This window comes from Semicossyphus pulcher, unplaced genomic scaffold (assembly GCF_022749685.1).
Source record: "Semicossyphus pulcher isolate SPU_LCO1_2020_fin unplaced genomic scaffold, fSemPul1.0.p SCAF_21, whole genome shotgun sequence".
In the NCBI taxonomy this organism is placed as follows: Eukaryota; Metazoa; Chordata; class Actinopteri; order Labriformes; family Labridae; genus Semicossyphus; species Semicossyphus pulcher.
In genome coordinates this window covers 487,615-512,411 of record NW_027211695.1, presented here as the reverse complement: position 1 = coordinate 512,411, position 24,797 = coordinate 487,615, and the positions used below count along the sequence as shown (strand labels likewise).

General features: G+C 45.1%; 1 protein-coding gene across 2 annotated transcripts in view; it reads left to right on the top strand.

Annotated features, from left to right (window-relative positions):
* Nucleotides 1-24,797, top strand: part of adam19a (ADAM metallopeptidase domain 19a) — a 171,399-nt gene that overhangs the window by 9,335 nt on the left and 137,267 nt on the right. For both annotated transcript variants that reach the window (XM_069671980.1, XM_069671981.1), the window contains exon 2: nt 24,203-24,282. In XM_069671980.1, the coding sequence (XP_069528081.1) occupies nt 24,203-24,282 (80 nt within the window). The remainder of the gene's footprint in view (nt 1-24,202; nt 24,283-24,797) is intronic.

Here is a 24,797-nt window from a genome sequence, read left to right as displayed (position 1 = left end):
CCACTATTTACTCAGTCTTGGAACAGCTCCCGTCTCATGACGATATATCCTCCTGAGTTTGTTTGGGAATGTTTGATCGAGAACAGATTGTTAGCTGTTAGCTGTTAGCATGCAGACGTCTGTTTATAGAGATTAATAAGAAGATAAATCATCGTCAGATTACGGTCGATGACGTTCCACCTGCTTTGCTCTCCACACTGTGACTGTTTTTCCTGCTGATACGTGATTGGTCAATACTACTCGGACTACAAACGTACTACAAACTGAAACCAGAACACTTCCTGTACTGACATCCGGTTGGTGCCTACAGAGTCTACATTTGTATGTTTAAATCTGTACATAGAGATCACTACTTACCAGACTTAAACTACATTTATGTTGAGATGAATTCCCATCATGCACCTGGTGGAAATTTACTAAAAGAAAAACTAACAATGGAGCAGAAACAGAAGCAGCTTCTTGTTTGTGCAGGCGTCGTACCGTTAGCCGGGTTAGCATTCGGAGCTAGCAGGCTGCTGGTGAGGTGTTTCCTCCGTCCGCTGTGACAGCTGCCCCTCCCAAGTTTACCATCTATATAGTTTACTACTCCCTCTTTTTGGTGCTCGAGGTGACGGGAGCAGGAGCACTGGATCCACACACTAAGGCACAGTGGTGATGATATTCATGCGCACATTTAACAGAGTTTATTTTGTTAGATGGTTCAAACATTTTGACTGACAAAGGTCAGCAGACGTGTCGGGGGCCGTTCACCGCTCTGTTAACGAAGAGGCCCATTTTACAGACTCCAAACTTCCCCCAGCTTGACTTTAATAACTTGATAAAATAGCAGATTTCATTAAAGCTGAAATCGTCCTGAGAAGCAGAGAGACCCGTCTCTCCTGCAGACATGAACGGTCTGATTGTATCTCACCGGCAGGGACACACTTGTGATGATACCAACACGACGTGACCGAAGCGTCGCTCAGCGCGGAGGAATGTTTGCATTTAACTCGTCACATGTCGAGTCACTAATCTGTGCGCGCCGACACGCTCGTCTTCTTCCCTCTGTGCACAGACAGAAAGGCAGGCAGACAGACAGACAGGCAGACAGACAGACAGGCAGACAGGCAGACAGACAGACAGACAGGCAGACAGGCAGACAGTCGGCTGGCTGCTTCTGTGGAAGAAATGAGTCTGAATGAAAGGACCCCGTGAGATTCCTCTCTCTTTGTGATCGAGCTTCTTACATGTGATGATTTGTTGAAATATTTCCTCGTTGAAACGTCTGAAAATAAAAGACTCGTTCACCAAAGACGACTCTCTCGATGTCACAGAATACTTTTAAATCGTATTATTTGGCTCCACTTTTCCCTGATGTCTGATCGTTTGTGGATTCTCCTGTAAAATCGATGGTGTGTTTGTGTTTTGATGGTTAGATCTGTTCAGCGTCTTCTCTCTGGTGTGCAGAAGGTCAGCCTCGACTCCGCTGATTTCATCAACACAGAGTTGATTCTTTCGCTGGTTAAAGATTAACATCAGCAACATACCGGCAGCCTGAGCTAAATGATGCTAACTCCATAGCACATCAACTGCTCTGTGGATGATGTGCTTCTCCATGAAAAGGTGTTTACTCACTTCAGGCAAATATGAATAAGAAGCTCTTCTTTTACCCGTCAGGAAGTCGCCATCTTGTTTTTTACAGCGCCTGTGTGGAGCGTGTCTCAGTGAGTCTGTTTGTAAGACGAGGATGTCGGGATGTATTCCCTCAGTAAACATGTTCCTGATGAGTTGATGGTCTCAGTCTCTAGTTTCAAGTCTTCTTCAACACAGCATGATGTTCATTTAGTCACTGATGCTCCCACTGAGAGTCACACAGACCAGGAGGAGGGGAGGGGTTAGGGCGGGGCTACCTGTGAGTGACAAAAAGCGACCACAGCCACCTGCAAAATGTCTTTCTCAGTGTTGGCACTAAAGACTGATCACTAAAGGAGTTCCGAGTTCTGCCAGCTAAAATCATAGAGATGCACTGATTAAGAAAACCAGGGTCAATACTGATGTGTTTTTCAATAACTGTAATTTGTGTAATTATCAATGAACTCGTCTGGACGAGGGGCCAAACTTTAATTATAAAGACTAAAAGTATTCAGGCCTTCATCAGCCTCTTTGAGAATTCAATCGTTCACATTCCTCAAACATCTTTTTATTCAAACTTCTTCCACATAAAAAACTTTTTTAGAAAAACCTGGTCACAAAAATCTTCCTGAAAACAAACAAACTTTATGTCACAGTTAAATTTACTGCACAATTAAAGCAGTTAAATAATGAAAACATGGGCGCATGCCACCGATGGGCCAATGGGCCGATGTCTGTCAACACATGTTCAGCCGATGCATCGTGCATCCCTACAAAATTAGCATCACAACTAATATCGTGGTATTACAGATGCGCCTTGCTAATAAAGCTAACAAAAGCATTAGCTTATAACAAACCCCTCCCTCCTCTCAAGCTCCACCCTTTCGTCCAAATATGGTCACTTCTGGCTCCAAAAAACAAGATGGCGACGGCCAAAATCCCAAACCTAAAACTATAGTCAACAAAGGAATGACATCACGGTGGCTGCGTCCATCATGACGTACGACATGATCCAGAGTGTGCAGCATCTGTTGTTCGGTCCTGACGCGTCACCAACATTCAGTGTGACTCTTCTTCAGTGCAGAGCTGATGCAGCGACGTGTCACGTCAGGACGGTCTCCCTGTGAAACATTCATTAAATCTCTGCATACATATTTGAAGGCTTTTGGCATCACAGATCTGGAGCCTGAGTGAAATGTAGGTTAATGAACACAAATTCTGAAGCTCATCAGAAATGTTTCTGCTTCTCAGCCAACATAAAACGGGCTCGACGGCAACTGTTGCCAGCTCGTCATTGGCAGCCATATTGAGCAACTGGCAACCAACTCTTGAAAGGTCAGCAAACATCAGAACCAGCTCCTCAAATAAATACATGTTTAATATGTGGTGCAGAGAGAACGTTTGACTAACATGACTTTTATTAACAGAACTGGACTCAACTGTCGTCGACTGAAACAACACTGAACCTTAAAACGTCCAAATGACTAAACCGTGACTAAGAAGTATTTTGGTCCAAAGACTAAATGTGCTTTCACTGCTTTGAATTTCATATATTTCTAACTTATAAATATTACATATTCACACATTAATTTATTGCTGACTGTTGAATCCTTCTAATAAACACCACTTCCTGTGTATCAGTCGGATTTTTTAAATTCTGCTAACGTCTGTCCTCCCGGCAGAATCATCGATTCATTAAAAGGACAGGCACGCTGCGGCCCGACACCGTCCTGTTTAAGATAATTGGACGTGTGCGTTCACACATAAAGATGGAGACAGGTATAAACTGCTGTCATTATGAGGCCTGGTGGTTATTTCCATCTGCTGTTTAGTGAAAACATTTCCCCGGTTAAACGCTGAGAACGCTTTAGTTATTTTCATCTTCCACATGAATGCAAAGTGAGAACATCCAACACGAGAAACCTAATTTCTCATAACACCGGGAACGGCTCGTCTAAAGCAGGTGTTCAGAGCACGTTTGAATGACTGCCGTGTCGAATCAGTGGCAGATAAAGACGAGTGAAACCTGCTCTTATTTATATGTAAATGTTCCAGCTCTTCAGGAGGAGCTGGGATGGTTTGCGGCGTATCATTGGATCTGGTTATTATTCCGCCTCACACACACACACACACACACACACACACACACACACTCTCTGAAGGTGGCTTTCAGTCTGCCAGGTGTGAGCGAAGGTGAACGCAGCCTCTAACAATCATCAGTGCACAGATAGGGAACCACTTTCCCCCCCGAGAGCCCTCGCACTGATCCGTCCCTCCACTTCAGCTCAGGAAGGAAGAGAAGGAAAGTCAAAGCGAGTGACTCATTAAGACGCGGACAAGATCAGGAATCCTTGAACTGAAGCAGAGTGATGAAGAGTGAGGTGAGGAGATGAAGTCTGAGGGGATTTAGGATATAGGAGGCATAAGAGTAAGCTGTTTATAGGGGATCGGCCTGCGATGTGGAGAGCACGAGTTCATCACTGCCAGGCCCTCCTGCCTGCAGCTGTCACACGGACCCACGGGGCCTTTTAAACCCAGCGTCCTTTGATTTGAGCTGAATCAGTTCTTACTTTGCTGCACTCACACATTAATACTTAATGTTCCAGCTCTGACACCACTCCTCTGTCTCACTGAGTCACTCATTTGGTGTTCAAGAAAGAAATGATAGGTCCTCTGTTGGGCGAGCTCCTAAAAGGGTTTGGATTATCCTGAGACAACGGACACTGTGTCAGCTGAATTTCTGCACTTTAGTTTATTAGCTGTGATATTAAACACACAGCAGTGCACATGAGACAGCACGGCAGGCTGCTAAACTTCACAATACACAAGTCTTCAAGCAGGGGCCACTGCTGATTCCTCCTTCAGACTAAAGTAATCAAGTCCTGACGTTCTGATGCTTCTAAAGATGATCTCTCCAGATGTTCCTGAGGTGTGACGGATGTTAGAGTGATTTTATTTCTGCTGCTTGGAAGAACGTCAGGGCCGCACAGATTTCAAATCATGTTCAACTCCGAGGATAGCCGAGCACGCTCTCTGTGGATCCTCACGTGCAACCAAACGATAGCCAATCAGAAAGCAAGCTGACTGAAGCAGGAAGCACAACAACCGCAGCCATGGCGACAAACGTGCAGCATAATGTAACACGTGCAGCCCGTGTTCACGCCGTCTCCACCACTTCATCCACAGTTTGTTCTTTCTTCTTCCTGAAGTTTCAGTAAAAAGTCAAAAACTATCATCACCAGTTCTTCCTGCCCGTCGGCCGCCATCTTTGTTTACTCTGAAGTCTCGTTTGAGCGCCAGAGATTCAGTGAGATTTCCAGCTGTGAGAGTCGGATCATTTAAAACACCAAAGTCACACAACGGTTAGATCCTCTTTGAAATTAGAAGCCACCAGACCCTGTTAATAAAAGCAGTAACTTTAAGGGGCAGAACGTGTTAGTTGCTGGTGTATCTGCCTTCTTCACTAAGTTTTGTTTATGTTTTGTGTGTTAGACAAGTTTTGTGTTGTTGCGAACTAACAATTTAAAAACACCAAAGACACATTATCACAAACAAACTAACAAACTAACTGACTAACCCATCGAGGCAGCGGTAGACAGGTATCAAGGTTAAATCAGTGTTTTTCTGAATGGAGTCTGGTGTGTGTGCAGAGAGCGATGTAACGTCTGTGTGTGGTTAAAACAATCATCTTCCTCTGTAACAAAAAGGTCTATCTCTGTAGGGATCCTTTCTGTCATGTTGTCACACACTTAGAAGAACAATCTGAGCCTGTCAGTGGAAACAACAAGAACTGTTAGTGGACGACCTTTGACCCATCAAGGATTATGTTGCAGCCATTACAGCCTGTTTCACTGCTGCAGGATGAACACATCTACTGGAGACATTCACACACTTCTTGGCCCAAATTACCCTCCAAGTGACGGATGAAATATGCATTTCACCATTATAAAAATGTCTATTTTTCAACAGTAGTGGAAATATAAGTAGAGTTCAGTTTGCTGTAGGCGGGTAGAACAAAGAATAACCTTGGAACTGGCAGAACTGTCTTCTAACCAGTGTTTTCTTGTAAAGCAAACAGATGCAGTGATAATATTAGGTTTGTATTTCTCAGTTCTTCTTTGTCTTTGCATTTGGACTCTATTTGAACATTGGATAATCCTTTAGCAATAAACTTTTCAACCTCTACCTTCCTCCTTGTTGGTTTTTCCATCATTTCTTTCCCAGACGCTGGTCACGTTCCTGCTGCACGCTCATAAATGTTTAGAAAACTCTGCTCGACTAAAGTTTCCCCCGCAGGAGAAGCATAATCAATTTTTCCTCCCTCAAACATCTTTTGTGTTTTACTTAGTTTGACACACAGACATTAAATGAACAACTTACTGGAGACTTTATCATGAATTTTTAATGAAGAGGCCCCAGACGGGGAGCGAGTGCGTTTTTACTGATGTAATCATAGAAATTAATGTGAGTGCCTCTCTCTCTGGAATATTTAAACAGCCATTTTGCTTCTAAACCAGAGCTGTGTTTTGGGAAAATGACAGCACGCAGCTTTTTGTGGAGTCAATACTTACACATGTTGATAGCATAAGTGATGTATTCAGGGGGCTATTGATTTGTATGGGGCTTTTACTGTTTGTAATGGAACTATTAAAGTGGATAGACTGCGACTGTACAAAATCCATACGCTGGGACAAAGTGCCTGTCGGAATAATGAATTTAAACACAGCGAGCTGCCGCGCTGAAGGTGGATAATAAACAAAGTGGAGTATAAAACCTCTTGTACGTGTTCTAACCTTTAGAGATGGTCCAAGCGGGGAGAGGTTTTAGATATTCTGGATGTTTGCTCTCTCTCAGAGTCGTAGACGAGTAAATAATTCAGACTGTATTTTATCTCACACAGACCATTTAAAGTCCTGAAACTGCTGCGATGGATTCACTTTTCTATGTCTTTGTTGAGCTTTGTATTTCTGTGCAGAGCTGAGACTCTTGCAGTTACCCAAAAAGCTGAAATTAAATTCTGGTCAAGTTTCTAAGTTCTGTCTGAACCCGAGTGGTTGGATTCCTGCTGCTTTTAAACACCACAACCTGACTGATTAAAGTTTGGCCTGCAGTCTGTGTAATTCTCATTTAAGAGTCTGCTCTGAAAATCAGAGAAAGCCTGAAGAAAGTCTTTTAGTAACTTTTCAAACAAAAGTGCGTATTTGGCTTCAGTTTCTTTATTGTGATGAATTTCTGGTGGTCTTACATCACTGTAAATTGTAAGGATATTATTCACCCTTTTAACAAATCGTAGCATTTGTAAGAATGTCTAACATTAAATACATCAAACAAGTTGATCAAATTGAAGGGACAAAAAAGAAAACTGTACAAAATGTTCAATAACAGAGGCCCAAGCACTGAGCCTTGGGGAACTCCTTAGATCACTTTGCTTATTTTGGATGCATTCTTACCATGATTGAGACATTAACGTTTCTGTCCTTAAGGCAGGATTGAAACCACTTTAGGAGGACGCAGGGGCTGAGTTTTCCATCAGTCTTGTACTGTTTTATGGTGCCTTAAGTTGAGACCAGCACATAGGTGTAGTCTAAATCCAGACAAATATTATTACAATCCTTGAAGGGGGACTGTGGTCAGGCAAGCCTCGTCACTATTTTTTAACATATTTTGGGGTGTAAATGACTAATAACAAACCGTTTTGGAATTGCTCCAGTAGATTGCTTCAGCTGGCAGTAGTTAAACAGGCTGTAATGGCTGCAACATAATCCCAAGTCCGTCCAGTAAAAGTTCTTGCTTTTTTCCAACAACAGAAAATAGCATCAAGATAAGATGTGCCATCGCTGCACATTGCTCTTCCTTCTATGCAATCTGCCTTTAATTGCTGAAAGTGATGTGACTTGTTTTCAGTTAATAACTCACCAAAACATTTGTTCTTCAGAATACTTTCACATGATTTCAACACTTTTTTTTTCAGCTTTCGTTTCATTTATTCTTTTGGATTTCAGCCCAACAAGATTAACCGTAATTGTACGAGGCTTAAGCTCAGAAATAGCAGCCTTCAGGCTCTCTGTGTGAGAGGAGAGAACAACAGCAGACAAGGATGAGTGAACACAAAATTAGGACGTTATTTTCATTTCAAACGGCCCAAACAGCACTGAGTTTGAATCTATACGAAGGGTCAACACTGTGAGAGTGTGGTAAATTGTTATAAAGGAGAATTCCAGTTATAAGCCTGGCCTCATTACTATATATTTTGGGGTCTAAATGAATAATAGGTACAAAAAGTTTAGGAATGTCTCCAGTAGATGTGTTCATCCTGCAGCAGTGAAACAGGCTGTAATGGCTGCAACATAATCCTTGATGGGTCAAAGGTCGTCCTCTAAAAGTTGTTGTTGTTTCCACTGACAGGCTCAGATTGTTCTTCTAAGTGTGTGACAACATGACAGAAAGGATCCCTACAGAGATAGACCTTTTTGTTACAGAGGAAGACGATTGTTTTAACCACACACAAACGTTACATCGCTCTCTGCACACACACCAGACTCCATTCAGAAAAACAGTGATTTTACCTCACAGGACACAGGAGCTGCTGCTCTGCTGCTGGCTCGTTCTTTGGGTTTATTGTGTTCCATAAATATTATTGGATTAATATTAACCAATCAAGAAACCAAAGTCCTACAAACACACCAACAAACTAACAGATCGAGGTAGCAGTACCAAAAACAACTCCAGTCTTCTGCAGCTGAAAATAACCGTTTTTTTCAATGGAGTCTGGTTTCTTTAAAGAGCGCGATGTCACGTCTGTTCCTGGATTCCTGAAAGGATTACGCTTTGAGGATATAAGAGAGAGCATCTCTACAGAAACAGCCTTCACATCGCTCTCTTTGAAGACGCCAGACTCCATTTACAAAATCATCAATTTACCGTCACAGTACACAGGAGACCACTGCCTCGATGGGTCTGTTTGTTATCCTGACAGTGGCAAAAAGAGACCTTTTAGTGGACGTACCTGCTCCCCAAGGATCAGCAGTCACTGCAGCCCGTTCCACAGTTGCCTGCTAAAGCAATCTACTGGAGCAATCAGGAAACTTTGTGTTAAAACGGGCCCAGATTTAAACATGCAGGGATTCCCAGCTTCAGCTCTGATGTCGTTAATCCGGTTATTGAGCTAAATGATCCTGAAGTCATCGTCTGAATGTCTCTGGTATTTTCTGACTCTGAATGTTAAAGACTGTAGATCTTTCCTTTTGAGATTTCATCTGCACAATGAGGATGTTTTATTCATGACCATAATTCAAATGCTAAAGTTCTGCGTGCTCCAGAATCCAGAAGAAGCAAACCTCTGTGAAGGCTTATTTAAATATTTGTACAGATCTGAAGCCACACAAAGAGAGCATTACACAAGCCCGTTACGAAAGACTTGGACGGTCACTGATTGGAAAGGACAGCCGAGTTGGATGATTGGCTCTTGCTGAGACTGTTGTCGTTCTCGCTGCCCCCCCTTGGCTCACGCTTCAGAAGACGGATCACAAAAACGAGCTCCTACTTTGTGCAGGATTTCTTTTTTTAATGAGGCTGTCGTCTGCATTAGAATGAAGTGTCCAGTGGAAAAGAAGCCAACTTTTACTGCTTGATGTTTGTGCTGCAGAAGTTAGGAACAAGTTTCTCAGAGTGTAAAATCCCTCTCCTGTCTCTGGATAACTTTATCTCCACGTTAGCATGCGACAAACTCTCTGCCAGCATCCCCAGTTTCACAAAAAGTCCCGAAGGTGGATTAAAGCACAAAAAACTACCAAAAAAAGTTCATGTTTTCACTCTGGCAGTGGATGGCAGGGAAGCGAGCGCGGTGTATGTAGCTCTGCCGTGGGCATTTACCCCAGAGGGAAAGAAGACGATCTAGTACGACTGAACACGTGTGAAACGAAACAGGAGCAGCAATGCAAAGAAACAGAGACAGCACGACGAGGTGGGCTCACTATAGCCAGAAAGTCTGCAGATTTCAGTTTACACACCTGTCGTTACACCTGAATACTTCCTGTTTTCACGCTGCGTGGCCGCCACCTTTGGGATGATGGTTGCTTTGTGGATGAAATATTTTGGTTGTTGGACGTCTTAATGTCACGAGAGGAACAACCTGAGGGTTGGGGTTAGGCTCGCGGCCGCTGAAGCTCTGCCAAAGAGCGCCAGAGAAACGCAGATTCAGAACGTGAAATTGCTTCATTATTTTTCTGGTTTAAATCGATGCTTGCTTCGCAGAGGAGGAGCCTTCAATGGATAAGTCATCTCTACTCGATTTTTTACATGAAACTGCTTCATTGGGTGTATTTTACTGGTGCTAAAGGCCGGGTCCGTTAGCCTTAAAGAGGAGACAGCTGTAGATCATACTGCCTCAGGTAGAACCCTTGTGAACGACCAACACAGAAGGAATCTGTGAAACAGAGCTAACACCGCTGGAAGCAGCCGGCCTCACAGGCGTCACCGTGACTGTTGCTCAATGATGCAACTTCTACCTGAGTTCATTTCTTTTTTATAATGAGACTTCATCCAATGGCAGCAGTGTGTGAAAGGAAATATACATACTGTAGCTGCAGACTTTACTCTCAAGTTAAACTAAAGATTGGTCTGCTGTCGTTATCAGGACACTCTCCACTCTGCCAGCTTCATCAATACATATTCTGTGATAGATATTGATATGGAATGATGTAGATGAAGCCCTGCTTTGATTCTGATAACATGGAGCAGCTGATTGGCCCTTCCATTGAACCAACCGCTCTATCTCTTCCTGTTTTTGTCTCCCTGGAGAGCCCTCTCCTCGCTCTCTTTACAAAGTGAATCCACACAGTCATTCCTCAACAAGATAAAGCATTTGCAGTGCATTATTCCTCCTCTCTCTCCCCCGTCCTCCCGCCTCCCTCTCTCTATCTCTCTCCCGCTGGAGTAGCTGTCTGATACAGATCACGCCTCACATTGTTTTCCCCTCAGCACCCTGCAGTGATAGCTCTCTGGGCGAGCGGCGGGTGTGAGTGTGGATCCTCTGGATTTCTCTCTTCATGTTTCTGAGAGTCCCACAGGGAGAGAGAGAGAGAGAGAGAGAGAGGGAGAGAGAGAGAGGGAGAGGGAGAGGGAGAGGGAGAGAGAGAGAGAGAGAGAGAGAGAGAGGGAGAGGGAGAGGGAGAGAGGGAGAGAGAGAGAGAGAGAGAGAGAGAGAGAGAGAGAGAGAGAGAGTAAATAAAGAAAGAAAAAGAGGTGTGTGTGTGTGTGTGTGTGTGTGTGTGTGTGAGAGGAATGAAGAAGGACAGGGCAGGCGATGACTAAACAAAGAGAGAGTGTGGACAGGAGGCTGAATTTACACTGACTTTAATGTAGAATGCAGCACTAAAATGGGTTTACAGGGCGGTAATTAATTAGACTCCAGCTGCCAGTGTTTTCTTTCTGTTGTAGTATTTACGTCCTTTGCATACGTGCACATTCTCTGACATGCTCGTACATTAGTCTGGCTCGAGGCGCTGCTGTGTCAGCTGCTCTGTTGGTCCACATTTAAATAAAACAACCCTTGATGGGTTTCCATACATTTTGTGCAGACATTAGGCATGTTGAAACACCTCACAGGACAGTAAAATATTGCTACACATATGGAGCGTACTTGCCACCAGACTCCATTCACAAAAACATCATTTTACCTCACAGAAAACAGGAGTTGCTTGTCTACCTCTGCCTTCATTAGTTAGTTTGTTTGTGTTACAGTGTGTTACACAGACATTGTGTTGGATCTGAACTAACCCTTCAAACACCAAAGTCACACACTAACACAAAAAACTAACCAGCGGAGGCAGTGGCAGCTCCCATGGACACTGAGGTAAAATCGCTGTTTTTGTCAATGGAGTCTGGTGTGTGTGCAGAGAGCGATGTAACGTCTGTGTGTGGTTAAAACAATCATCTTCCTCTGTAACAAAAAGGTCTATCTCTGTAGGGATCCTTTCTGTCATGTTGTCACACACTTGAGCCGCTTTCCCACTGGTCAAAAAACCCGCTAACACTCGCCTTTTTTGCTTCGTGGGAAAGGTTACAGTCGTCACATGACTCTGCAGTAGACCCGTGTAATTATCGCCTCGGCTCCGATCGGCATTGATGGGAACACAAACCTGTGTCAACGCGCTAATCTCCGCCCCCTTTCCGGCGCGATGCTATGCTCCATCAGAACATCTCAGCTACAAACTCCGCCCGTCAGCGCTCGAACATCGTTCCACATGTGTCGGCGCCGAGTTTGATAAACAGACTGAATGAGTAACAGAGACAATAAAGACCTAACCACCGTAACATCTTCACTGGTTACTAACCCTGTCTCCTGTTTGTGACGTCAGACGGTGACGCAGCAGAAAAGAGACCGACAGGAGGATACTTCACTGGCAATGGGAAAAGAGACAGTCGGCATCTATAAGCGGGTCTTCCTGGGTCTGATAGCGTCAATGCTCTAATTTTGGTGGTAATTAAAGGTGCTTTAGTGGACGACCTTTGACCCATCAAGGATTATGTTGCAGCCATTACAGCCTGTTTCACTGCTGCAGGATGAACACAGGATGTTCCTGTGAGTCATTTAGACCCCAAAATGTATAGTAATGAGCCCAGGCTTCTTCACCTCCTCTTTATTCTCCTTACCACACTCTCACAGTGTTCATCCTTCGTATAGATTTAAACTCAGTGCTGTTTGGGCCGTTTGAAATGAAAATAACATCCTAATTTTGTGTTCACTCGTCCTCCTCTGCTGTTGTTCTCTCCTCTCACACAGAGAGCCTGAATGCTGCTATTTCTGAGCTTAAGCCTCGTACAATTACGGTTAATCTTGTTGGGCTGAAATCCAAAAGAATAAATGAAACCAAAGTGTTTTTGCGAGTTATTATACAAGTTACTGAGGTGAAAACAACTCGTATCACTCTCAGCTATTAAAGGCAGATTGAATAATTAAGAATGAAGAGAATAGTGCAGCGGCGGCACATTCCTCCTTCATGTGACATGTTTCCCGCTCTTCTCTTATCTTCTAATTACGACCTGTCGTCACGTCTCTGTAACTCAGGCTCTTATCTTGGTGCTATTTTCTGTCGCTGCATTTCACACTCGTGTTTCGTTTCCTCTTGTTTACTTGACCTTGGATGTTTGCACCTTTGTGGTGTAATTACACAAATACTCTGCTTCATCAGACTAAAGACAGAACGCATCATTTCCAAGGGATGAGTTAAAGCAGTCGTAACAAGTCGTGTTTATTCGGATGAATGTCCTTTCAGAGAGCAAATTAAATCATCTCATTGATTTCACATCAGTCAGAAACAAAGTCACATTTAGTGGATTCATTTCCTGTTAAAGCTTCAAACATCTCACATAATTACACCGAATAATGAAGTTGCAAACAGAAAGTAATCGCCTCATTATGAACGAACAGCGCTGTGTCACATTATTACAGTCGCAGGCTCCCACTGAATCTGCATAATGTCATTATAACTTTATTCATCATCCAGAGTGGGTTCTTTTATTGTATGACACATAGACTAAAGATGGCCGACACATCAGCTTCCAACCCCTCTGTATCGCCCCCTGCTGACTGGCTGCAGTATAGCTCATAAAGCCCGCCTCCTCCATGTTAACAGATGGGACATGAGTCAAACTATAAAATCTAAATACATTTTTCTCCAACATGGTTTCTGTCATTATAGTTAGTTCATTTCGTTTCAGTATCGACGTCTCAAACTCAAACAGGCTACAACAAGGTAGCAAGACTCCCACATTTCCACGACTCAGCTAGAAAAGTTGGTTTTATATATTAAATAACGTAGTCGGATTATCCCTGTTTGAAAAACTGGACAGGTGCAGCCCTTCATGGACAAACTGACGGCTGTGCATGCAGAGTCTGCGTATCACCTGCCTGTCAGCGTGCAGAGTCTGCGTATCACCTGCCTGTCAGCGTGCAGAGTCTGCGTATCACCTGTCTGTCAGCGTGCAGAGTCTGCGTATCACCTGCCTGTCAGCGTGCAGAGTCTGCGTATCACCTGTCTGTCAGCGTGCAGAGTCTGCGTATCACCTGTCTGTCAGCGTGCAGAGTCTGCGTATCACCTGTCTGTCAGCGTGCAGAGTCTGCGTATCACCTGCCTGTCAGCGTGCAGAGTCTGCGTATCACCTGTCTGTCAGCGTGCAGAGTCTGCGTATCACCTGTCTGTCAGCGTGCAGAGTCTGCGTATCACCTGTCTGTCAGCATGCAGAGTCTGCGTATCACCTGCCTGTCAGCATGCAGAGTCTGCGTATCACCTGCCTGTCAGCGTGCACACATCGCAGCTACAGTCACAGACCATGTCACCTGGACGCTTGAGGCTGTTCCCTGTCCTCACAGTTACCTGTGGAGCTCTGCAGCGATGCACTGAAACAGCAGATTTAATAATCTCACAAGAAAGGAGAATTTAAGTTTTACTTGCCTGTAAAACTGTGAAAAAGGAGCGCAGAGTTAAGGAAAATCAAATCCCAGATCACACTGATGACGAAGAACAGGTTGAATGTGAATCTAACTTGTGGCAAAGACACGACCTGATATCAGACCACCTTTGGGGGTGCGACCAGCTGAGAGAGTGTGAGGCAGCAGCCCTCCCAGTTTAAAGTTGGTCTGAAGTTTCTCCCTCAGCATCGGCACGCTTTCTTCCCTGACTCCAACCAGTCCGATGAGGATTACATCATGTCGTAACGTTTGTCAGAGCCCTGCGGTTGTGTCAATGTTTTCACTCCAAACCGAGTTCTCTATAAATATGGATTTTAAATGCAGCGAAGTGGGAGTGAGCCGTGAGAGTCTGAGCTTTACCTCTTCACCTCTTCTGTCAGGAGACTTTGACTTTCCCAAGCAGCAGAAGCGCTGAGTGAGTGCAGTATAACACCTTCTTAAACACAAATTGATTTTCTGTGCAGCCAGCGGCAAGCGTTTTGCTGAGCTGCCTCTCAAACTTTGTCCAACTCGTCATTCAGCTTCTGCCTGCGAGAGCTCGCAGACGTCCGAGAAAGTTTCTGCAGGCCCGGCTCCTCGCGCCGTCGGACTTCAGAAACTAAGAGAGCTGTAACGGGAGACAAGACGGAGAGGAGGGCGAGGAAGGAGACATGAAAGGAACCATTTAAAAGATCATTTAGCGTACAGAGCTCTATCTGTGTCTCTGAGTGAGCGCGCTGCCCCGAGGGTGGGGTTTGAGCGGGCGGATAAGACGGTGTGTCCAATGAGCTCGCTGCTAAACTGGGGAAAGAGGAGCAGGAGGAGGGAAGAGGAGCGGCCTTCTCTTTATCCTCCTCCACCAACCTCGAGTAACGTGTATGCTCACCCACTTCTGGGTTTACACTGAGCTGACATCTCTGTTCACTGCAGGTGTGTGTGAGGTGAATGTTACTGCAGCAACCCTGACTGTTGTTTGTAGAGATCTCATGTGCTTCCTGTTCTTTGTATGGATCCAACAACTCCAGCAACTTTATCTGACTCAATATGTAAAAACAACCTGCACACTGCTGGGAAAGTCGTCACCGTATCCATCTCCCTCTTTCTGTAAAATAAACTTCATCCTCTTCCTGAATCTAAAACGTAAGGACATGTGAGTTTACTAAATACCAAATGCTTTCAGTGTTTCTGACCTCTGACTCCTACAGTCTCATATCGATATGTCCAACTGGTTTGTATCGCTCTGAGTTAAACACAAGCGTCTCTTCAGCGTGGACGTCACAGTGTGTGTGAAAGCCTTTGCAGAGTTCTGTTGCTGTGCTAAAGGATGCATTTTCATTTCAGCTCAAATGCAATTCACTTTTTTTTACACACCATGCTCGTAATCAGTTCCTGTGTAGTGGTACAGGAAAGTGGTCTGGGTCTTAACTATCCCATATTGGAGCGGCTCTAATTAAAGGTCGTTACCAAACCAAAGAAAAAGGGTTGTGACCGAATCAGGAGCTCGAGCGACCAGCTGAAAGTTTGAACCGTGTTGTAAAACAACAGGAGTCTCTCGCTTCCAACTGCTTTACGTCACTCTCAAGTTAAAGGAACATAAACATAATGCAGAGGTCCAAAAGCACAGATGTGGACTTGAGACTTGGTGACTTGGACTCGAGTCGACTCGAGTCACTGTTTTAATGACTTGGGACTTGACTTGACAAAAAATAAATGACTTGACTCCTCAGCACGCTCTCAGAGCAGACCGTCGTCATGGCTGCGTCTGTGCCGAGATAACACAGATACAATTCACTGTCAGACTCTTTGAACAGGTTATAAACTGGCCAATAACATCATTATTAGACGGGCTGCTAACACCTGGTGTTTTCTCTTTATACAGACCGGATACTACAGGTCAGAGGGCTGGGTCTGTGGTGGAAAAAAAGTGACTTGACTTGACTTAACTAAGGACTCGACTCGACTTGACATAACCTGTGACCCGTCCCAAAACTAGCATGTTGATGTTAAAAACATATCCACCGGGCTCCCGACCAGTAAAGCAGTAAAAGGAAAGTTTCTGGAGTGTCTCTTAAAGGGATAGTTCAGGTGTTTGAGGCCTGGTTGTATAAGGTCCTTATCAGTGGTGAGTGTGCTACATAATACAGAGCCGCTGTAAGGTTAGTTCAGTCCCAAAGCAAAGGGCTGTCTGACGTGTAGCAGTGAAAACATTCTGCGTACACTCACACTGACATGTTTTTTATATTTAGGACTCAAAGTAGCTGAAGTACGTGGTCCCCGTGGCCCCGTCTGCTGCGGCGCTTAGCTTAACTCCGGCTGAGAAGTACCTCATGCAACATTTTAAAAAAAAAAAAACTATCCCTTTAAGAGAAAACTTTCTCTGTTCCTCCACTGTGAAGTCAAAGCACTAAAACAACTCTGTGTTTGCACCCACTGTCGTCCATTTGTGGGTGCAAAAGAATTATTCATACCAATTAATTCACTGAGGGTTACCCATCCACCCATCCATCCATCCATCCATCCATCAGTGCATCCATCCATCCATCCATCAGTGCATCCATCCATCCATCCATCCATCCATCAGTGCATCCATCCCCTGCAAGATGAAGGAGATCTGCATACCGAGCACACATGTACCACCTGATGGACACGCTCTCACACACTCTCACACGCCGTCACACACACTGATTCGCTGCAGACTGTGTGGAAGTGTTGCAGTCGGGGAAAGTGGAGCAGCAGTGATTTGTTGACTGCGAGGTTGCATCTCGCTGGGTGTTTATTAAGCGTTCAGTCGATCATTCAGGGGGAGCGGCGTGATGGAGGGCCACGTCCAACCTCCACCCTCTAATGCCTCTGCTGGAGCTATTAGCCCGCCTTAATGTTTTCCGAGGAGAGGATCCCGTAATGGCTCCAGACCTGTGTGCCGTTTGTTGATTTAGGCGGAGGATGAATATTGAGTAGTTCATGTTTTCTTTGGCAGACTCGCTCACGTCCCCGTTTGAAAAATGGAGCAGCAGAAATGAGATGTGAGACGTCCTGAAGCTGGGAGAGCTCTGAAAGTGTGTCAGGGGCTGCAGGTGATTCAGCACAGACGACTGTATCAGAACAAAGCCCCTTTATTCTCAGTCTGCGATCAATACTGTGTCTCTGCCTATGGAGGACTTTCATTCGCTCAGTGAACTCTGCAATAAGCAGCATTTGCCATAAAAACTCAAGTGGATGAATCTCCCAGCGGTGTGCAGAGGTGGAGAACAGCATTGTGGGAGGAGAGTGGAGCGCCACGAGAGCTCAAATACTTTTACAAATGTTGAATTTCCATAAAGTGGTTCTCTGGCTCTGCAGGATCAGAGCACTGACCTGTTGGCTGCTCAGTTCACCCACACCGAGGTAAATGTCTTTTGTCTACAGCTTTAAAAGCCTTCAGAGAACCGTCAAACACCTGAAACACTGTCAGACACACAAGGACGCTTTCTTCCCACAATGCAACTCAACTGCTGCTATACTATTGTCTGAGTTTTGGATGTTGTGACAGCTGTGGTGAAGAAGCCAGGGCCGTCGAGCCTGCAGAGAGACGAGCAGCAACACTCAGAGTAAGATGACAGCCAAGCTTCCTGTTGGGTTGACCTCCTCCGTCAATGTGCAGCTACATACTTACTGCAAGATCCTCGTTCCTCGTGCCGGGCTGGAGAACCTCTCACCAAGCTTTAGAACAAATGAAGTGCACCTGTAGTGATGATTCAAGCATCGACAGAACAGTCGTAGGTTGCATGCTGCTAGCAGTGTGCAGCGTTGATGGTCACATGGTCAGTCGTGTTTGTGTTGTCATGAAGTAGGTCAACCCACCAGTAGAGATTTCAATGCCATTCTTTCCTTCCCAGTACTGATCCCGATGAGTATCGGCAGATACTGAGTAAGCTTGTGATGCTACTGCGATACAAGAGAACACTTCGACTCCACCCTCCGATGGGGCCTGATGGGGTTTGGTGAGGTCGACCAACATGGCTGCAGTCTGCTGGCTTCTCTGATGTTCTGTGCTCGGGTGACGACCTCCAGTCAGCTACACTACTTCTGAGTCAGACTGTGGGACCATGATGTCACAGCCATCCATCCATTATCTTCCGCTTATCCTGGGCTGGGTCATGGTCGCAGCAGGCTAAGCAGGTTGACCCAGACGTCCCTCTACCCAACATTTTCCAGCTCCTCCTGGAGGATCCCGAGGCGTTCCCAGGCCAGACGGGATATTTAATCCCTCCTCTGGCTCCAACCCCGGTTCTCCTCCCAGTTGGACGTGCCTGACAAACCTCCACAGGGAGGCGCCCAGGAGGCTCCTGATCAGGTGCCTCAACCACCTCAACTGGCTCCTTTTGATGCGAAGGAGTGGCGGCTCCACTCCGAGCTCCCTGCGGAGTCTGAGCTCCTGACCTTTCACCCATCAGTGGCTAAGACGACATCATCAATCTGCCCGACCCTAGCAGTTGACCTCTTTAATTTTATTCTCTCAAAGTAGATTTTTGACGAGTCCCAAATCAAGGTCACGCACAAACATCAACGATCATTCAAAACAAAGCACCCTGCCTGAGAGCACCATTACAACAAACATTTGCATTGGTTGCTCGTTTGTTCTCATTCCTGTTGCTGACAGGAACAACAAATACCCAGATTGAGATGTGGAACAGTTTTAATGATCGAGCAGCTGACAGGCGGAGGATAATCTGAGCGACTAAGTCTACACCTCCTGCAGCTGCTCCATGATTTAAACCTTCTAGTGTTTCTACAGTGGAAAGATTTCCCTGTGAGGCAACAGAAGGAGAACTGTAGGAGAGTTTGCATTAACAGAAGCAGTTTTTGTCGTAAAGACACACACCTTTATCACAGCTGTGCTCAGTGCAGGAGGGGCAGGCACAGAGAGGGATCTATCTGTGGAGGAAGTCAAGGAAAGGACGAGTCCTGTTCAAATGTTCCTCAGATTAAAGCTGTGATAGCGAGAGCATTCATTCTTATTGCAACGTAAAGCTAAGACGTTCCTCTCTCCCCTCGACACGTTTAGTTTAAGATCTGTGTTGTGGTGACATTGTGGGGAGAAGAGGTGAGGCTGCAATCTGGCAGAACTCAATCTGTGTAGACACAGACGGACATCTCTTCTGTGTTTAGCTCAGGGAAGAAGCTCCTGATAGCAGCGAGTCGTCAGCATCTCTCTTGCTGTCCGCTTGACCACACATGTGGAGGCGGTCACGTAGCCCTCAGCACGGTTCAGAACACGCACCGACCCTGCTCTGTGCTATTACAGTGGGTCAGCGTGTCTGCCTCCTGATGTGAGGACGCAGTGGTCATACAGATGAGCAGCAGCATGGATGTGTGCAGCACGGCGGATGGAGAAAGCAGGATCCATATCTTTACTGATCGCAGACGTCCATTTCCATCCACTCATTATTTCTCTCACTCTTCTTCTGTCGCCCTCAAATGTCACAGAAATGTTTCCCCTCGTCGTCTGACTGAAGCAATTCCAGGCCACAAGCTGCTGACATTTAATGGATTCCTTTCAGTGTTATCAGCGATTAATGGCGACCTTTGCTTTGGGGGGTAAAGCTTTTGATCTTCAGCGACCAGGAGGAAACGATCGGCTGGATGTGGACGGCCTGATTCACCTGTTTACACAGGTGACAGGACAGCAGAGGCTGACTCTGGTCCTGTGGTGGAGGTGTTTTTATCAGGTTCACTTTGTGTCTTTATCACGCAACCAGTGAACATGTGTTTTAGGTGTGAGAGCAAAACTGTCGACGATGCGATCAGAAAATATTTTATTGCAAATTTGTGATAAAAAATGTTTTAATGAAAATCAAAACTTTTGTTTGCACATTGAAAAGTTTGTTTCTCGACTCTGCAGTTTGTTTAGTTTCTCCTTTTTACACACAAAAGTTTTGTTTGCAGATTTTTAAAGTAAAATTCAAAAGTTCTGCTTTGTTTTGGTTTGAAACCAAAAGTTTTGATGAGATCAGATTTTTTTAAGATCTTAATGAAACCTGGAGGAAATGATCGTTCCTGATTGCTCCAAACATACAGAACAACACCAGAGAAATTCAAAAAAACAACTCAAATATAAGTGAGATTATAGAACAAAGTGGTTAATGGTCAGGAGGCAGTGCCTAATAAAATGACTATAGCAATAAGTGATCCACAGAGCTAAGCTGAAAGTGACGGTGCTCCTGACGTGGCTGACGTCTCAAACTGACATTTTGGATTCAGAAGTTTTAATTTGCAATCAAAGTTTCTGCTTTTATAAAACTTTCCTGCGATGAAACATGTGGAATCAGTTTTCTGATTGCAGGCTTACAGAGACACTAAAGTATCTCATATTATTATTAAGCGTTTGCAGAATGCGCCGCAGCACACACTTGACAGTTTGAGAGTTTAATGGATGATTGTGTAAAAGCAGAGCTCTCTCGGCGCCCGGTGGGGATGTAATGGCTTTTTAGGAGCATATGTGCTGCGAACATGGCAGAGGCCTGCGGTGAGGAGCGAGCCGCTCCATTGTGGAAGCGGTGTGATGGACTTTCTCAGTGGGCTCTTAGCCCAGCTAGATGCTATCTTAAAGGGTAAAGCGGCTAAGAGAGCAGTCTGCCTCTGCGGGGAGTTGGTTTTGTGTTCTCAGATTTGACTCCATTGATTCTCAGGGCCACTTAAGTGCATGAAAAACAGACGTGTTCCACCGAATGTGTGCTCTGCAGTCGATAAGCATTCTGCAGCACTTTGTGCTGACCGGCTTCTCGTAGGATAATACCTGATTTCTGTCACAGCTGGCCTCTCAAGGATGTGTCAAACAGCTGCATCAGTCTTTATCACTGATTCCCTCACAATGGCTGTCACCTTGACATGACTCATTAACACTTCTGCTAATAGACTTGCTGCTCTGCGGCATTTCTCAGGCACAGCAGCACGAGGATCATATCACTGGGATTATTCTGGTTTGGTTCTTTAGGGGCTGAAGTTGTTTGAAAACCAACAAACGTTGCACATGCATCAGACATGGTGCACGTTTCTTTGCACACAGATGTAGCAAAGTTGCTCCAAAGCATCCCCGACTAATGTTCGACAGAGGAGCCCCAGCAGGTCTTTCACCTTCAGGTGAAACATTTGGAGGGTTTATTTATCATGGCCAAACGTACAAAAAAGCCGATTGGAACCTTACCCTGAACCCAACAGGAAGTCAGCCATTTTGAATAGATGGATGATCTTCTGTCTCCTCATTAGCTGCTTTAGATTAATTTACTGGGTCCTAAACGTGCAGCCAAAGTTTGAAGATGGAGGCGTCCTGTTTGACGGAGAGGTAAATAAGGCATACACACAGATGCTCCAGCTGTCCGTCCACTGACAGGTAGAACAGCATGTTTGTAGGTGACAGGTAGAACAGCATGTTTGTAGGTGACAGGTAGAACAGCATGTTTGTAGGTGACAGGTAGAACAGCATGTTTGTAGGTGACAGGTAGAACAGCATGTTTGTAGGTGACAGGTAGAACAGCATGTTTGTAGGTGACAGGTAGAACACCATGTTTGTAGTCCCTGGCTGATTATTGATTAGCTTTTGTAACTCGGGGCAGCTCGGACGTTCTTCGGCTGCAGATTGATAAAACTTGTTACATTTAGCAAACAGAGCCTCGCTGCCTTGCTCGCCCCGCTGCCTCGCTCGCCCCGCTGCCCCGCTGCCCCGCTGCCTCCTCTGTGTGTGTTTGTGTTTGATTGAAACACTTGATAAACCGCAGACTGAGGTCCAGTAAACTCTTCGGCGTCTGTCCTCCAGATGATATCAGCTAAATGTTCCCCAGAGTTGAAATGAAAGTCACTCGTGTTCATTGCTATTCAGCTAAAACAAAGCGGAGACGTGCCCCAGCTCTCTGTGATAGAACACGCGGCCGGCCCAACCCGACGTGTATGAATCACTCTCTTTTAAATTCAATGTCCCGAGAAGTGTTTTTGTCGATTTGAAGTGAGCTCATGATTCATCGCAGCTAATCTAGTCGTCCTGTTGAGATCCTTCCCTGTGAAAATGGGAGCCATTATTCCAGAGAGCTGCGGCGCTGCATCGACTCAAATCAAGCAGGAAGACAAATACTGAAGGAGAATGTGAGGAGATAACAGTTTCACAATGATGGCGCCATGTTTAGTTCACTTTTTAATTAGCTTTTATGGAGACAGACTGATGGTGATGGTTTCTGCATAGGAGCGAGGAAGTGTGATGTGTGTTTCACTAAAAGGACTCAGGAGCAGCCAGACGAATAAGGAGCAGCCAGACGAATAAGGAGCGCGCAGGCGAAGGACTCTTTGGTTAAAGGATGTGGAGACTTGATGAATATGGATTCAGACAGACGGCAGACGGTCGACCCAGATGGAACGACAGAATGGCACAACATAAAACACAGACAGCATGTTAGCATAGGGACGTCTTATTGCTCACAAACACTGGGATGAAATATAATACATTACATTGCACTGAAACAGACTGATACAGATATACTGATATACTGATACCAGCATGATAAGATTATTGGTTTGAAAAAAAAGCAGGCGGAATGTAATCCGTAATCTGCATGCTAACAGCTAACAGCTAACAGCTAACAATCTGTTCTAGATCTAAAATTCAACTTGAGATAAATCTGCTTGACGCTGTGTCATGACAGCCGCTCAGCGTTTAGATTTCCTGACTTCCTTGAATGCATCAGAACTGATGGCTCCGCCCCCTCCGTTCTTCTCATGTTAAAGTCGTTTTCTTCTTGTAACTGAAGGTTTCAAATCTGGTGCTCACTTTCGTTTTGGAGGCCAATGCTGATGATTATCTGAGCGACTAATGAAGTGATAGGAGGTCTATTAATCAACGCAGTCATTTAAACATCTTCTGGAGCTATAAAATTAATATTAATATTGTGTTGCAAACTTAGATTAATGTTGAATAACCTACAAAACATGAGGTCATTCATTTTGTGTTATCATTTCCAGCTTGTATTGATCGTGAAAGAAGACCTGCGTCCACTCTTACACGGGTGTTTTTCAAAACGTATCTTTTTCTCTGTTTCGTCCTGTCGTCCACACAAACGCCGCTTTATGTCTCTGAAAACGGATCTTTGGTAAAAACTCCGGCCAGGCTGAAGACTTAGAAACTCTGTTTCCATGGAGACGGGGTAGTCTCATTAACCCCTTTGTGAGGCGTCACTAATGAGGCGACATTCTTTGCAAAATGACGGACGTGACATAAACAGTGATGCCTAACAGGACTTTGTACATGTTCACACACATATATACATATATGTGTGAGTGTACAGTTGCTCGTCCACTACGCTGAGGATCAGAGGCGTCGGGTTGATTTGATTGCCCGCGATTCTTCTTCTTCTTTGCATGACCGGGTTATATCGGCCCCTGTTGGTGCGGCGTTCTCATGACAGCGTTTCTGTTGTGGTTTTGGTTTTCTTTTGGACAGGGATTTTTTACAACTTTGCTTGTGTGAATTGGTTTTTTGTTTGGAAACAAAGGAGGCAAAACTCAGTTTTCCATAACACGCGTGTACGTGTAAACATGGCCTGAAAAAGAGAGGGTGTGTTGTTGCACCAACATGTTTAACTTCCACTCCAGCTGTTTTTCCTTCTTGGTTGAAGAAGCTTTGACGCATTGAGTTCACTTCTCTTCACTGTTACTTCTTTCCATCAAAACTCTGCCATTACACTCACATAGTCCCTGCTTGCACTTCGATTCACCCTGCACGCTATGTTTCTTGTCTAATCATGAGCTCTCCTTCCATATTTTAAAATGTGAACTGTTTATAAAGAGTTTATACTTTTGTTTTCTTCAATCGAGCCAAGTGCAAGCATCCTGGTTTTAGTACGAGCAGAGCAAATGAAAGCGTAAGCAGGGCCTCTGTGAGTGCATGGGCAGGTTTTTCAGGGACAGCATGACACAATCTGAAAACTGACATTCAAAGAGCAACCTCTCACAGACTAAAGCCCAACACACAACCAGCATGTCATTCCATGTTTACCAACCTTTCACCTTGACTTCCCTCCTACCTGTAAGCGTTTCCCCTCTGTGCTCACCTGCCCCACATGTGATGATACTGTCTGTGTCCTACATCCATTAACCTGCCTCCTGCTGTGTCTGCAGGGCTGCGTGGGGGGAGGACGGTGACGGCGCAGTGGCTCTCTCAAGGCCGAACCAAGAGGGAGGCCGAGACCTCAACACAGGTCAGATCATCATCAACCTCTCTTATTCATGCCTGTTTCACTGACCCTGCCTCACCTTTGACCCCTGGGTTAACTGTGATTACACTGATGTATGTGGGGAAAAGAAGTCTGCTCGTGGCCCCGAGGAGATGCTTGTGCTTATTTCACTTTGCAGGATTAAAGTGCTGAACAAAGTTATGAAGGCATTAATTTGAGACCTGAAATGTAAAGTCTGCGAGGCGTTCATGCGACTCTAGACGTGTCTGATTGCACGCTAATGGAACAAATCTGTAACTCCTCAGAAGTTGTGTTGCTGCTGTAGCCAACATGTTTAATCATGAGCCGACCTTCGCTGTGAGAAGGTTCCTTCTCTTTAAATGCATCTTTGTCCCGCTCTGGTTTAATGGATGGATGAAGGACGAGCGTCTGTTCTGCTGCGTCTCTCTTTGTATCCTGAGGCGACGTTTGACTCCGCGCTGTGATTATTTATATATGGAGGCTTTTTAATGCCTCGTTCTCAGCCCGCAGACCGACAC